This window comes from Colius striatus, chromosome 11 (assembly GCF_028858725.1).
Source record: "Colius striatus isolate bColStr4 chromosome 11, bColStr4.1.hap1, whole genome shotgun sequence".
Lineage (NCBI taxonomy): Eukaryota > Metazoa > Chordata > Aves > Coliiformes > Coliidae > Colius > Colius striatus.
Genome location: NC_084769.1, coordinates 20426338 through 20441292, shown reverse-complemented (window position 1 = coordinate 20441292; position 14955 = coordinate 20426338). Strand labels below are relative to the sequence as shown.

At 37.4% G+C, this 14955-nt stretch overlaps 1 protein-coding gene across 3 annotated transcripts in view; it reads left to right on the top strand.

Moving 5' to 3' along the window:
* COBLL1 (cordon-bleu WH2 repeat protein like 1) overlaps positions 1-14721 on the top strand; it is a 92048-nt gene extending 77327 nt beyond the window's left edge. For 2 of the 3 annotated variants that reach the window (XM_062004736.1, XM_062004737.1), the window contains exons 10-14: positions 2337-2586; positions 5623-5708; positions 7058-8682; positions 9301-9483; positions 11974-14720. In XM_062004736.1, the coding sequence (XP_061860720.1) occupies positions 2337-2586; positions 5623-5708; positions 7058-8682; positions 9301-9483; positions 11974-12060 (2231 nt within the window). In that variant the 3' untranslated portion in view covers positions 12061-14720. Of the gene's footprint in view, positions 1-2336; positions 2587-5622; positions 5709-7057; positions 8683-9300; positions 9484-11973 lie in introns of all 3 variants that reach the window. The other variant, XM_062004735.1, reaches the window with a different exon arrangement.
* The last annotated feature ends 234 nt before the right edge of the window (positions 14722-14955 follow it).

Sequence of the window (14955 nt, the reverse complement as noted above, 5' to 3'; positions counted from 1 at the left end):
CAGATGAAAAAAGTTGAAATGAACTCCAAGCGAGGCTGATACTATGCTGACAAATGAAGGAGAGCACTTTGGAAAAAAAGTGTGAGGATGTTTTTGTTTGGTATTATGCATTTGTAGGTCATGTTAGTCCATTCCAAAGCTTGGAAGTGTTCCTAGCACAGCAAAGGACACACTTTCATGTAGCAGTAACATCAAGAATGTCTCCTACCAACTCAAGCTAAGTTTCCATCCCATCAGTATAGATAGAACATGGCCTTTGATGTACTTCTCTCCAGAGGAAAAGCAGCAGAGATGACAGCAGTGCTTGGGCACAATGCCACAGATGAAAGCTTCTGTTTGTCTTGTCACAAGGCCTGGCTGTGTGTTTTCACATCATTTAGATTTCCACAAGGATATTTATACTGAAGGTCTTAGTCTTTGCTCCTATAGCTGTTGATGGCTCAGGCCCATGGCATTGGTGAAGTAGACAATATTGTTGAGATGTGGTTGTAGAATAGTCTCAGCAGGTTTGATGTTTGGTGACATTCTGTTACGGTTGGTTTGTACCTAAAATCATTTCCCAAAGTATGATGCTGCAGGCATGATTTCTCTCTAGATGAAAATGAAAGAGGTTGGGGAAGAGGGGGGCACAACAATAATGACACATGAGCAGGAGAGGTGAGAGCAAGAGAAGGCCCTTATTAATAGTAAATTCTCAAGGAGTGGCTCTAAGACTAGTGTGGTGTATTTGTATGTATCAATGCCTAAATCACATGGAAGGAACTCACCTGCACCACTTGCAGTCTTGCCCCTCTTTGCCTGGGCAACTAAATCACCTCTGAATTCAGCACTAAGACGCATGTTGACCACTTTGCTTAATGTGCAACTACAAAGAATTGAAACAGCACAAAAATCCCCAGAATTAGGTAGAACAACATTTGGCTTTTGTAGCTGCTCTGTAACTGTGAATAAGTAACTGGTATTAGTGAACCTGTAAATAACATCAATGTTATTTGTTGGAAATGTTGTATGTTGGAAACATGAAAGTTTCTGTTCTGTACTGAGACAATATATACAGTCCTCTGTTACGTTTCGATGACACAGTGGTTTTCTAGAAGTATTGGAAGCACTGTAGGATACCAGTGTACAAAATAAGTCAATCTAAGAGGTTTTATACTCTGATATCGTCTACTTTCCAATATTGCTTGCTTTAAGCCAGTATGTTGTTTTGTTAGCCTTGGTTTACAGTTGGAAATGTACTGGTACGACTTAGAAAACTCTGAAGCCTAATTGCCCAAGTGCAAGGCCTGTACCTAACAGGTCTTGGTGCATGCAAAGCTGACAGGAATACCCTGGTCAGGTCAGGCAGAGTGCATTGCTGATATGACTGGCTCAGTTCTGGCCAGTAGCCTTCCATGGCACCATGTTGCACTATACAGATGAAATTACTATCTTCTTTGTGTTACAGAATGCTGGTTGCAAAGGCAAGAGGTTAGTTGTATGGTCTACTTACTAATATTTGAAAAATGTGAATTTTCATCTTGTTGTAGGAATATGACTGCAAGGGAAGTAAAGCTAAAGCTGGTTAATCCCTCTGGAAATCAAAATAGGTGGATTTGGTACATAGATGTATGTGTGTCCTAAATCAGTAACTAAAGTTTTTAGTTAAACTATGCTGTAACTGAAAACTTCATTCTTTTTATAGATTAACATTTTCTAGGCACTTTATTTTTTGCATTTCCACTGTAAAAAAGGGCACTACACAAGACACTTCTAGCTATGTTTTGATACACTTAGGATAATGGTGGGAAGTTTTTGATAGTGTCAACCAAACATGTTCAGACCACGGGCAAATTTGATATTTATTTAGTTCTTTAGTTCTCTAAAATACTTACTCTGATATAAATGGGCTATGCATTTTAAATCTTTTTGGAGAAGTAATAGAAGTCCATTCTATGATTCTATGATTAAGAAATCTGGGTAAAATAAACTGCCTCCATGAAATTTGGGATTATGATACTGTTAAATATATTTTGATCTATTCTAATCCAGTACTTGGGTTAAACCAGGAAAATGCTATGCAATAGTTACAGATGCAGAAACAGATGGGCAGTAGCATGGGGATGAGCATATTCTTGTGTGTAAAAAGAGAGAATGGGGAAGCACCAGAAAATACTGTGAAGTTAAAACTAGAGTATTTTTTCTTTTTTTTTTAATCCTGAATTATGAGAATTATTCTGAGTTTTCCTTCTTTGAACCACTCAGGCTAACTTCACTAGTCCCTTTGTATCAACACCTTGCATTAAGAGCTGTGGGTTGTTTCATTTTTTATTTTTTTCCCCTTGCTGTGAGTGTAGGTGTAAGGAACTCGGAAAATAACCTCGAAGAAATTGATGAAAGGGAAGAAATGAGTGTGCAACAGAGAGAGGACAGTGAAAGTACAAATACCTCTCTTGAGACAGGAGAGGTTACTACAGTCTTCAACTCTGCTGAGATACCACTGAAAACTGAAAAAAATGATCCTGCTTCATCAATTCCTGGCAGTGTTTCTGTAGACTCACAAAGCTTCAAGGAAGAAAAACAAGAAAATATGAGCACAGATGGCAAGTAAGTACTTCTTGTGACAAAGAAAGGAGCACCGGGGAGGGCATGGGGGAGGCAAATAAGATGTATATTGCTGGTTCATTGTAAAGAACAGAATAGCGAATTGTGAGAGACGAATGAGCTTAATATGCTTAGCTTTCATTGTAGCACTCTTCTGTGCACAGTAATTCATGACGCTTTTCAGCAAGAAGTGTTCTGCAGGCTGTTCTGTTTAAGCCTCGCCTTCCTTACTCCTCAAACAGCCAGACCCTAGAAAAACTGAACCCAGCTCTAAAATAACCAGCATATTTACTAGAGCAGCGTGCTGCAAAATAAATTAAAAATATACAAATTCATTCTTACAAGTTGGGGAAAAACAGGTACATCAGCCATTTCTGTTCTTCACAGTTATCTGTTGCTTGCGTACTTGTTTTGTTTTTCTTTTGTCTTTTCCTTATATGTTAGCCAGTTGTTTTGATTTGTCTACATCCATCTACTCTCAGAAAAACAAGTTAATTCTGCTTTTTTAAAGAAGAAACACATTAGTTTCTTTAACCGCTCCTTCTCCCTTCTGGTGATGTACCTTTGCCCTTCAGCATGTTTGTTAAACTACCTGACTCAGCAGGTTTCCAACATGAGTTAGTGCCTGCTTGAAATAAATGTTGATTGTCCAGAGAAGTCCTATTGTGTTAATGTAATTCACTATTTCTATGTTCCCTGGGGCAACTAAACTGGCTACTGTTCCCAATTTAAATTGAAAGAACTATTTCCATTATTGTTCTGAAGCCAAGATATGTGACTGCCCTAGTAGCCAAGAACTTTCAAGGTAGTGTGGAGAGCTTTGACTTGTATTTATTTCAAGGGTCTTTTTCTGTCAGTCCAAGGCCAAATGGGGCTTTGCAAAGATCTTTGCTGTCCTGACAAATATTGTGCTGATTGCTTGGGTGTGTCTGCTCTGTGGGGAACTACAAGCAGCAGGATCAGCCAAATGTTACATTTAAGTTGTCTTGAACTTGCAAATTATCTGACCTGTGTTATTGGTGGTGTTTGGGTGATAGTCAAGGGAATGTTTCTTTTTGCCCCTAGTATCATGTAATATCTTTGTAATATCCTTTCATGGCCTGTAGTCCTGGTGAGTATTATTTAGTGTACGCTGTACTCTAACTTTGTAGAGTCTGGCAGTCCTTTCTTTCCTGAAATATCACAAGGAGGACTAGGGTTTCTCTGATGTTATATTTCTGGAAACCTTTTGATAATTCAGATCTTACATATAAGATGTAGTTACTTTGAAGAAGTGATTTTAAGAAAAGCAGGGATATGTGTAATATTCCAATCAAAATCATAGATTTCTCTGTGGTGTTTGGTTAGCCACATTTAGCCACATTTCTTTGTGGCTTTTGGTTGTGGGTTTTTTTCTTTTTTTTTAAACAGTTCAGCCTTTTGTGAATACTCATGGTTCAAAGGAATGGAGATAAAAAAGAGTACAAGTGCAGGACTGAACCTAACTTGCTTCCAACAATAGTTTTGAGAGTGTATGTGCCTGTTTATTGAACACTTGCAGTATATTTGCAACATGAGGATGGATGGTTATAGAGGAAATTATAATTTGAAATGATTCAAAGCAGATGTTCAAGCTCAAGGCACTGGTTTCAGACAAGTAATAGATTTGATGTGACAAATGAATTGGAATCTACATAATGCTGGTATTTGTAAATATAGAAAATAAAAATATCTTAAACAGAGATGGAAATTTGAAGTTCTAATAATATTTTTAAAGAGAAATCCTGGGATGCATCAAGAAGAGTGTGGCCAGCAGGTCAAGGGAGGTTCTCCCTCTCTACTCTGCCCTGGTGAGGCCTCATCTGGAGTCCTGTGTCTAGTTATGGGCTCCTCAGCTCAAGAGGGACAGAGAACTTCTGGAGAGAGTCCAGTGCAGGGCCACCAAGATGATCAAGGGAATGGAACATCTTTCATACAAGGAAAGGCTGCAGGAACTGGGGCTGTTTAGTCTGGAGGAGACTGAGGGGAGATCTTATTAACATTTACAAATATCTAAAGGGTGGGTGTCAGGAGGTTGGGACATCCCTTTTTTCTATAGTAGGTAGCAACAGGACAAGGGGTAATGGGATGAAGCTGGAACACAAAAAGTTCCACTTAAGCATAAGAAAAAACTATTTCATTGTGAAGGTGACGGAGCAGCAGGGAATTGGCTGCCCAGAGGGGTTGTGGAGTCTTCAAGACCTGCCTGGATGTGTTCCTGTGCAACCTGATCTAGGGGAACCTGCTTCTGCAGGGAGGTTGGACTGGATGATCTCTGGAGGTCCCTTCCAACCCCCACCATTCTGTGATTCTGTGAAATATGAAGTACTTTGTCCTTTTTCATTTACCTTTTTATGCCAAGGACATAATTTCCCTCCAATAAGATGAAGGGTTAATTCTTCATTTGTACAATTCTGTTGTCCCTCATGATCTAAGGACAGAAATTGTACGCATTTGCAAAATGTTTAGTATGCAAGTAACATGTTTGATATGTGTTTCTTTGTTGTTCTCAAGGTATTTCTTGAAAGGGACAGGAAACTTTTCATGGCTATCTTAAAAAGTCTGTACTGCACAGCTCTTAAGTTTATATGCAGTTAGTGTCTCATGCAGCTTCTATATCATGTCGGGGACAAAATCAAGGACATGTTTCAAATGTTGGGGGTGTCTTCACACTAAGAACAGTGTTATATGAATGATAAACCATTGTGACTTCACTGAAACTGAGTTGTTAGTGGAAAAGGGCTTATTCAAACTGCCAGAGTAAACAAAAGGAGGGGGAGGAGAGAAAGGAAAGCTGATCATCTGCTTACACAGAAGAGAGTGAAGCTGCATGTCATTTTGGTTTCCTCTTGTTTTTAAAAAAATAAAATAATCTATTCTGTTGAGTACTCCAGTGTTTGGCAGAGCAATTCTACTTTGTCCATCTGTGTTTGGAGATTATTGCCAGTTCTCTTGCATCGTTTCTTGTGTTTACTGAAATGAATGATACAAGCATGTTTAATATACTGTTGTGCTTTGCAGAGGACTACAGACTAAGATAAGCAGTGAACAAGCTGCATTTGAAAAAGACAGGAAGCTTAGAATTTTGGATCAAAATAAGACTGATGGTGAGTAGATCCCACTCATTTTTAATACTTCAAAGCAGAGTTGAAGAGAACGTTTCTGTTTCTCTGCAAAAAAAAACGATAATCAAGTCAACTCTTGAATTGCTGCCATCAGATTGTTTTCTTCATACTCTTCTAGCTCTGAGGTGTCCTCCTTGAGATGAGGTGACAAGAATTGACTGAAGTTTTGGGGGTTTATTTTTAATATTTGTTTATTACAGCAGCAGTCAAAGCTACATTGTGCTGTTGTGTAGGGCAGTACGGGTGGAGCGGTGCTGAGGAGAGGGAAGGCTGGACACAGAGGTTGTCCTGTGAGGCGTTGTGACATGGGCACTACACCACAGTGGGGAAGGAGAGGCCACCAGTTGTTCTTTGCTTACTAAATTACTGTGAGTCTTCTGCATGAAAAAGCAAATATTTTTAAACCTAAGTAGAACAAAGTGACACGCTAATTTGAAAAGAAATGACGACATCCTGTGCAGCTAATGGCTTGTAAATTTTTCTGTGGATTTAGTGACCTGACTGATTTATTTTACCCTTTTGTGACACTGATTTTCAGATTTATATATTAGGCCTTCCATCGTCTTTTATATTCATCACACCTCTGTTTGTAAATCATAACAATATTCTCCATGAGTCTTGTTTACATGCGATACAAGTTTTAACTGTTGTTTTATAACATACTTGGAATGCTGACTTTTTTTTCCACCCCAAATGATTATACCTGAAGTATATAATTTTTGCCAATATTGTATTTAAAACAATTTGACCCAAATATTCCCGCATTTTGCGAGAGGACTCTGTATTTAGTCTGGAGGTACAAAATTAAATTATCAGACCTGCTAAACAGTTGGAAAAACAGTGTTGGAAAATAGCTTTTGCCTGCATATTTTCGAGCTTTTCCTTTGAACGAATACTTCAGGCACACTTAACAAATAACATTTGTCATGTTAAAACTAAAGAACAGAAGCCACAAAACTGTGTAACTAAATAAAAATTGCATCTAACTTAATAATGAATATACCTTGAGCTCTGATGCCTATATAATCAACTGAGATTCATTAACACTTTTTTAAATGATTGTAGAATAGATTTTTCTATTAAGTTGATGCATGGCACCAGTAGCCTGTTAATTAAGGAAGGATACCCGAGTTAGAATACAATTATTTGGCAATATTAGTAAAAGATGAGTTTATATTTTAAAAGCCTTTTAAACTTAAATGTTAAGGAAAATTTTAGTATCAGAGGAGCTGGTCCTGGAAGTCAAATACACTGGATGCAGGGTTTTGTGATGTAAGGGGAAAGGTTGAATCTCTGTGGCATTTGTAATAATTTTGGAATCTTTCTTTAAGATCACAGTGATGCAAAGCTCCTTCCAGCAACAGAAGAAGGGAAAGAACTTCAGACAGCTGAAATTAAACCTGTAGATTTTAGAGAAAATGACAAGCTTGAAGATGACAGACTATCAGACTGCCAGGCATATAAAAATGACATCTCTGTAAGTCATAGGAATGATCCTCAACTGATTCCAGAAAAGCAAGATCAGAAAACAAATCAAACCAGTCTGGACACAGTAAAAACTCAGGATGTTGCAATCCAGACAGGTCCATCAAATAGCCATTTGGAAAGGACTACACAGAAAGAAGTTACCATTCCTCAGGGCTGTGAATCATCCACATTCAGAGAAACGGTCTCTCAACACAACACAGATACAAATGACCCCCTTCTTCAAGTGATGCATGGAATAAAAGAGGATGAAGATACTCCAGTGAAACAAAATCTTGAGAGGCAAGAATTCACGTGTGAAAAAGTAATTCCTATAAAAGATCAGAGTCATTTTTGTACAAATGGCAGTAATTTTGCTTCACTGGATACAACTGCAAAAATGGCAGATGTCTCTCCTCTAAAAGGTCACCCTCTTTATAGACAGGACACCAAACCTAAACCCAAGCCTGCTAATGAAATTACAAGGGATTACATACCAAAAATTGGAATGACTACTTATAAAATAGTGCCTCCAAAATCCTTAGAAATAATGAAGAGCTGGGAATCAGAAATTTCGTCAAATCATAAGGATCAAGAGGTATCTAGTTTGGAAGACTCACTGAAACATGAAGACTCCAAAGAATTCATAGTGCAAGCTGAAATTCCTCATCTTCGAAAAAGTGTGGATCATTTACAGGTTGGTTCACAGAATGAACCTGCAGCAGCATATGATCATCTGCACAGAGTTAACAGCATTTCTGAACCTGTTGTGACATTTGGAGCTGAGATTACTACTGAGAGCAATCAGACAGAAACAGAGTCTTCTAAACAGCATGTCCCACTGATGCTAAGCTTAGATAATACAAATACTACTTCTGAGACTCAGGGCAAGTCAAATGCTTTAAGTCCTGCAATGAAGCCTAGTTCTTTTTATCTGCAGATGCAACGGAGAGCTTCAGGTCATTATGTGACATCTGCAATTGCCAAAAGTAACCTTTGTGTTCCTAATTCTATTCAAAATGAAGCCAAGAATACAGAGATGGGAAGAAAAATCTCATCACCCGATCCAACTTCTTTGTCTTTACGTAAAACAAGTACTTCCTCTCTTCCGGCAGATGAAGAAAAAGTTGATGATGGAAAACAAATGGAATCCTCCACTTCTCCTGTTAGAAGCAATATACCTTCAAATGTTCCCTCCTGTCCACCAGCACCGTTGAACCTAAAAACTCTAAGAACTTTTGCAGTTCCAAAGCCATACTCCAGCTTGAGACCGTCCCCTTTTGCTCTTGCCGTCTCTTCTGCAGTCAAGAGGTCCCAGTCGTTCAATAAGACACGTACAGTGCCCAGCCAGGCACCGAGAGAGGAGTTCCCTGTTGAACTCTCCTCTACTACTTTGGCAGCTGAATTATCCTCAGCTACCTCTGTGCCTCAAGTGAAAATCCCTTCCTTACAGACTGTAACAGGGGGGTCACAAAATAGCCTGATGTACAAGGTAAACTTTATTTCTAATTTTAGTTGACTGTTTAATCCATTGACATCTTGTGTGACTCATCCAGAGGCCAGTCTCTTCACTGCTCTCTGATCAGAACATGCTGTATTCATACAGTGTAAATGCCTTCTGGTGTCTAACAGTGACACAGCATCATAATGAAATCTAGGAAATGCTAAAGTGGAAACAGCCTCATTCAGATTATTGGAAATAGTCATTTCTTGCCATAATTAGCATCCTCTCCTTTGAAGAACAGTAAACTAAATAGAATCATCATTTGTGTACCTATTTTTATCTTGGAGTGCTTATGATTTGTTCTTTATGGTTCTGTGTTGATTTCTTAAATTTAATCCTGAGTAGTGTGATCAGTTTGTCTTCAAGTGCTTGTGGCACACTTGAACGGAGGTATCAAATTTGGCTGGCATAATCATCTGAGGGAGGCAGAATTATCTGTGCTATAGTGGGAATGTGGATGATCTCAGAAATCTTGAATGAAGCAAACACTAGAATGGTGACAATTTGATGTGCAAGCTTGTACCAGCTTGACTTTGTTTTCCATTTATGACTAATTCACATTAAAGATTTTTGTTTTGTTTTTCCTCCCACTTCCTCCCTTCATAGAAATTCAGCAATGAGAATAGTGAGCAGAGGAGTCAGGCACAGTCAGGTGCTTCTACCGACCACCCACCCCCTGTCACTAAGACACAAACTGCAATGATGTTCCAGCGCTCTGACCCAGAACAGATCCACCAGAGCTTGCTGGCTGCAATCCGCTCTGGAGAAGCTGCTGCCAAGTTGAAAAGGGTGAGTTTTCATTATTGCATCCATAACAATGAACTCATGGTACTTCCTTCAAAATTGCCATATTAGTGCCTGACACTGAAAGCAGTTGGCTTTGGCATGGAATGCTGCCTGGAGGTCTCTTAACAACGGGAAGGCAGGTGGGGAAGAGAGTTCAGTTTTTCAGAATAAACTGGTGAATACACACACAAATCTCTTAAGTTATCAATTGGTTACATCTTTCATAAAATCAGGAACATATTCAATTGCTTATTTGTGTTTATGTGGTTTGAAGTGGTGTGGTTTTAGACACCTGCCTAAGCACCTGAAGTAGCTGCAATCTTTTGCAGGTAGATAACACACAGAAGTTCTGAAGATTGCATTTGTCTATTTATTAGACTTTATCAGGTCCTTAATTATTCTTAAGTATAGTTCAGGTCTCCTGTGTTTGGCATCATTAGTAAGATATTTCTCAATGTTTTGTTAACGGTCCTGGTAGGACCATTTTCCCCCACCCCTTCAGGTTAAAACTGTGGCTTAGTTTTTCTTTTCTCACTTCTAAAATTCACCTATGATTCTCTCATTAGGTAAAACATTGTGCGCTTAAAAAATCTGTATTGTCTTCAATTTGTAGCCAGAGAATTTAATGGTAGTCTCACACAAAGCTTTCTTCACCCAGCATTCTGTATTGAGGAATGAATTCTCATTGTAGGAGGTTAAAGAAATTCAATAGTGTGTGGTGGGTGGATGTGAGGGGGGTTTTGGTTTTATGGAAGACTTTGATTCTCTAGGGTCAAAATGTCTCAGTGGATCATCAGATATTAGAACCAATCCATTTAAAGGTTTTGTTTCAGTGTAGCGCTGCAACAACCTTTCCAAGGCTTACAGACCTCCCATCATTTCTACACCAAGTAGGAAAGTTCAGTTTCCCAGAAAGGCTACAAGCAAGCTCAAGTAGTGTTTGACCTGTGATCGTTAAAAGTGGTGCATAATACAGTAGTATTACTTCTAATTACATGTCACTAACCACAGCCACTTTAGAAAAAGGATAAGAATAAGGAAATACTGTATTGTTTAGAGTTACTTAAAGGACAAATCTATCTGTTCTACCAGAAGTAGTTTGGATTTTGTTTGCGTGTATTTTTTTGTTAAGGTTTTCTTTCCCCTCCAATGCATGATTGCATTCTGAATAATACTGAACTTTATTTATATTGCATACTGTGTGAACTTTGTTTTCTAAGTCCCTGGGAAATATGCATAGGCATGCCTGTTGGCACAGTAGCTTATAACTCTTTTAAAAAATAAAGTTCATAATGTGCTTTTCAAAATTCAATCAGTCTATTTCTACTAGAAGGAAAACAAAGGAAAACTTCATTATGTGGTTATTCATTCTTTTCTAATAGTAATATTTATAGAGGAGATTTGATTCTTGGTTTTTATCAGTCTAGCTGCAAGAATGGCATGAGGAAGAAGAGAAATAATGATTCAAGTCCTTTTTCCCTTTCTTTTCTTTTCCGTGGGTGAGAGATGTTCTTTCTCAGTATAGTGTCTGTTGAGGTTGGGCACGAGGAGAGCTCTATACTTTTTAAGGTGATATTACAATAAGGAAGATCCTGTAAGGATAAAGAAAAGCATTCTGCAACACAGAAACTTGAAATAGGCTTCAAAAAGCAAACACCTTGAAACACACACTTGAAAAATACAAGGAAGAACCCCCTGAAATTTTGCCAGACATAAAATTGTACATGCTGTTCCTTTGAGTCTTATCCAGGCACACGTGCTGTGGTACAGGTATGTCTGACAGCAGAAAGAGAGGAGGTTTGTCCTGTAGCAAATTTAATAGAAACATGGTCTCATTTTATGGTTAATGTGAAGAAGTGGCAGTAGTAGGATAAAGAAATTATGTGTATTGTATCAACAACTTATTAGCACCCAAAAATTATTTCCAGTATTTGAAAGGACTTTTAAAATGAACTCATTTCATAGCTTCTGCTGTCATGCAGCACTCGGTAAACCTGATCATTTCCATCATGAAAGAAGACTAGCAGGTGCTTGCTTCTCTTTTTACCTCTTTCCACACTCTCCTTCTTTCAGCTCTATCATAGAGTCATTAAAAAAATAAAATGCTGGCACTATTAGCCAAATTCTTTTTTTTTCCCCCTTTGTTATGCTTAATAAGTTGTGAGCATGCAATGCTGAGATGTGTGGCCTTTTGTGTTGCTATTATTTTCTCCTCAGTAGAGCCCTCAGTAATTACTATCATAAAATGGGTCAAGTGATGTTTCTTTTTAACCATTTTTCTCTTCAGAATGTTTTCATTGTGTTTAGTAAACTGTGTGCAGTGGTATGTGCTTTGCATGGCTGTGGAACATCCACAGCTCCCATCAACTCCAGTTGGAGTTGTTTGGTTTGTTCAGAAAACATATAAGAGGTCTTTCATTGCATACTACAAAGAGAAGAATCTGAAAAGTGAGGTTAATATTTCTTTTCTTTTTTTTTGTCCCCTGCCTTCAGGTTGGTCCTCCAACAAACACCATGTCTGTGAATGGAAGAGCCAGGCTTTCTCATTTGTATTCCACAGAAGCAAAAGCTAGTCACTAGATATTATACCAAATATTTTGCACTTTACTACTGCTTCATAGGCCAATTAAATACTAACTACAAATTTTTGAAAGTGTAAATGCAAGTATATGTTAATATATTTTTGTCAGTTGTTATAGGAATTTCAAGATGGGTCCTTTGCCTTGGAAAGATTATTAGCATATGTAAATTATGGTAGTATTTTACCTTTTCATAAAGCTGACTATGCTGCTAAAAAGGTTTAAGAGAAGGTGTAGATGAGCTTTGCTTATGTTAAGAATTTTTGATTCTCATTCAGATTTTAGCCTTCAAGACTGAAGCACTCTGTAGCACTCTGATAAAATTACAGATTTAAAGCAATCTAAGATTTTTAGATAATTAATTTTCAATTGTGTATTACTATAACAGGTTGTATGAATTTAAATCCACCACATGCTGCCTCCAAATAACTTTGTTAAATTAAATTTGTAATTAGTAGAAAATCTTAACTATATGCAATATTTTGTTTCTGTTTGAAAAATAGATGGTTTGGTTCCTTCAGCTGAGAGTAGTTGGGATAAGTATTTTGATTTTTTTTCTCCTTTATTTTTTTTTTCCTGGTAGCACACCAAAAGAAAAAAAAGGGGACATAAATTATTGGAAATGTTTGTACTACTTAAAACTTTTCTTAACAGTAGCACTACATGATGTTTCTCATTTATGCTTTGAGTACCTGTGTATAGTATTTGCCTGTCATTCAGATCAGCAATTTTTTTTGTGAACTACAGATATTTTAAAAGTCATCAGCATATAGTCACTTACTAATAAAATGCAAATTCCAGTTTTGATACTTAAGGAAATTGAAGATTTTTGGGTTTTCCTGCTGCAAGTATGACTAAAGAATGAACTGCTTTGGACTTATTCATGTAAAATATTTTAATCTTAAAACATCACAATTATATACTTACAATGCATTCCTGTGTCTGGGAGCATCTATTTATAGATTAAGCATTAAATACCAAAATGGGAATATATATATGTATTTTAAAAAAAGCTTAATGTTACATTTTATCTGTTTTGCATTTCTTGTCAAGCTTGTACATTTTGGGAAGAGGGGTGGAAATATAATCACACTTATGATAAAACAGCTAGACTATGGATGTGTGCAGCAAGTGCTGAGGTATTTGTCATAAAAAACCAATTATTGCTGGACTTGATTTAATTGAAAATAATTGTATTTAGTTTCTCATCTTTAACAATATGTTTATTTTGTACTTTAGAGACAATTCTGTTACTTAGTTTCAGAAATTGATCTATATTTGTATTTCCAAGGGGTATTAATGGTTCGCTGCCAGGTTTTTGTGCAATAATCTCAAAGAGGTGTCTTTACTTTTCTAGTACAGAGACAATTATGAGTTACAAATAATAATGTTAACTTAATGCTGAAAACCTTCAAGGACCCTTTTAGTAAATAAAAATTCATAAACAGAGCTGATGAACACCTGTTCACTGCTGTTCTCTCCTGTTTTCTCTCCTATATCTTAGTCCTCTGGCAATGTATATTTACCACTTCTTTCTCCTGGTTCTTGCCTCCAATCAAGGGCTCATTCCAAGGGGAGGGGGAACTCACATGGTAGCAGAAAAGATCTTGTGAAGGAATGATTCATCCTTCACTTAAAGATGGTGAGATTGAAGAGGTAGGGTGTATTCCTAGTTTCTAACTAGGGCTTACATTCTAGATTACACTGCATCTTGAAGGACAGACTTGAAGTACTTCCAGGACTCTATTGTCTGTGATTGTTGTGATATTTCAAGTCTGTGTTTCAAGTACTCCTATACAGTGTGCTGATCTGTAACTGCCACGGGGAGGTTACACTGTGAAAGGAATCTCCATGTTTGCACTTTGGGTGGGAGGAGGTCACATTTTTTTTTCTCAGAACTTGATATTCTTTGCCAAGGTGACTGAAGTTATTTCAATAAGACTAATTTAATCTCCATCTGTGTTAATACAAGCCCAATTACTCTGCTGGGGGAAAGTTCAAATAACTGTGCTTTGTTGTTGTTCTCTTTGGTTTTGACTACAAAACTATACTACTGTATGTTCCTTAGTCCCATGTGTTAAAAGTATATTGCCCTTTTATGTGAACTGCTGAAGGCAAATACCATCTTATGTAACAAAGAGTAAAACTAAAACCACCTTGATTGGATTTTAGTTTCTTGTTTGTGTATCTGAACTTGCTTGATAATTAACTGAAATGTCTACACACGCTATAGTACTGTGAAACTCTTCAATGAGATTTTCTGTTACTAGCTGGCAATATTGTTTAGCAAAACTTTCTCTTCCCCTTTCTTCTGACATAAATGTGTAATACATTTTAAAATCTTGTTATTGTATATCTAGAGACTCATTTCTTCTTATAGTCTTTTATTAAATTCCTCCAGAAAACCTCTTGTTGGTGAACTTGACATGTTTATTCCTTGTTCAAGCAAGAAAACATTTCTGCTCAAGTACCAAGTGTTTCTACCAAATGCAACCCCAAATTAGACAGCAGTACATTGTTGTGGATGCCTTACATGATAGGAAAACAGACTTATTTTGGGGCCTGAAAATACTTACAGTTTAGGCAACCTGTATCATAAGTATCTTCCAATAGAAGGCAACTAGTTATGCCACATCACTTACAGTCCTCTTGCTGCTTTTAAATGGCAGTCAAAATGTTTAGGAAAGGAGAGTCACGATACTGCAGTAAATGAAATGTCAGTGTAATTGTGCAGCCAAAAAACAGATCCTGGTTAAGGTGTGCTGTGACTTACTGTCATGAGTTCTTTGAAGCAGCAGCAGATATCCGTGTAGCACAGTGGGATCTTTAGTTCAGACTCCAGGACTTTACAGGTAAAGGAGGACTAGAAAAAGAAGAAAGATAGTAAAAATGATCT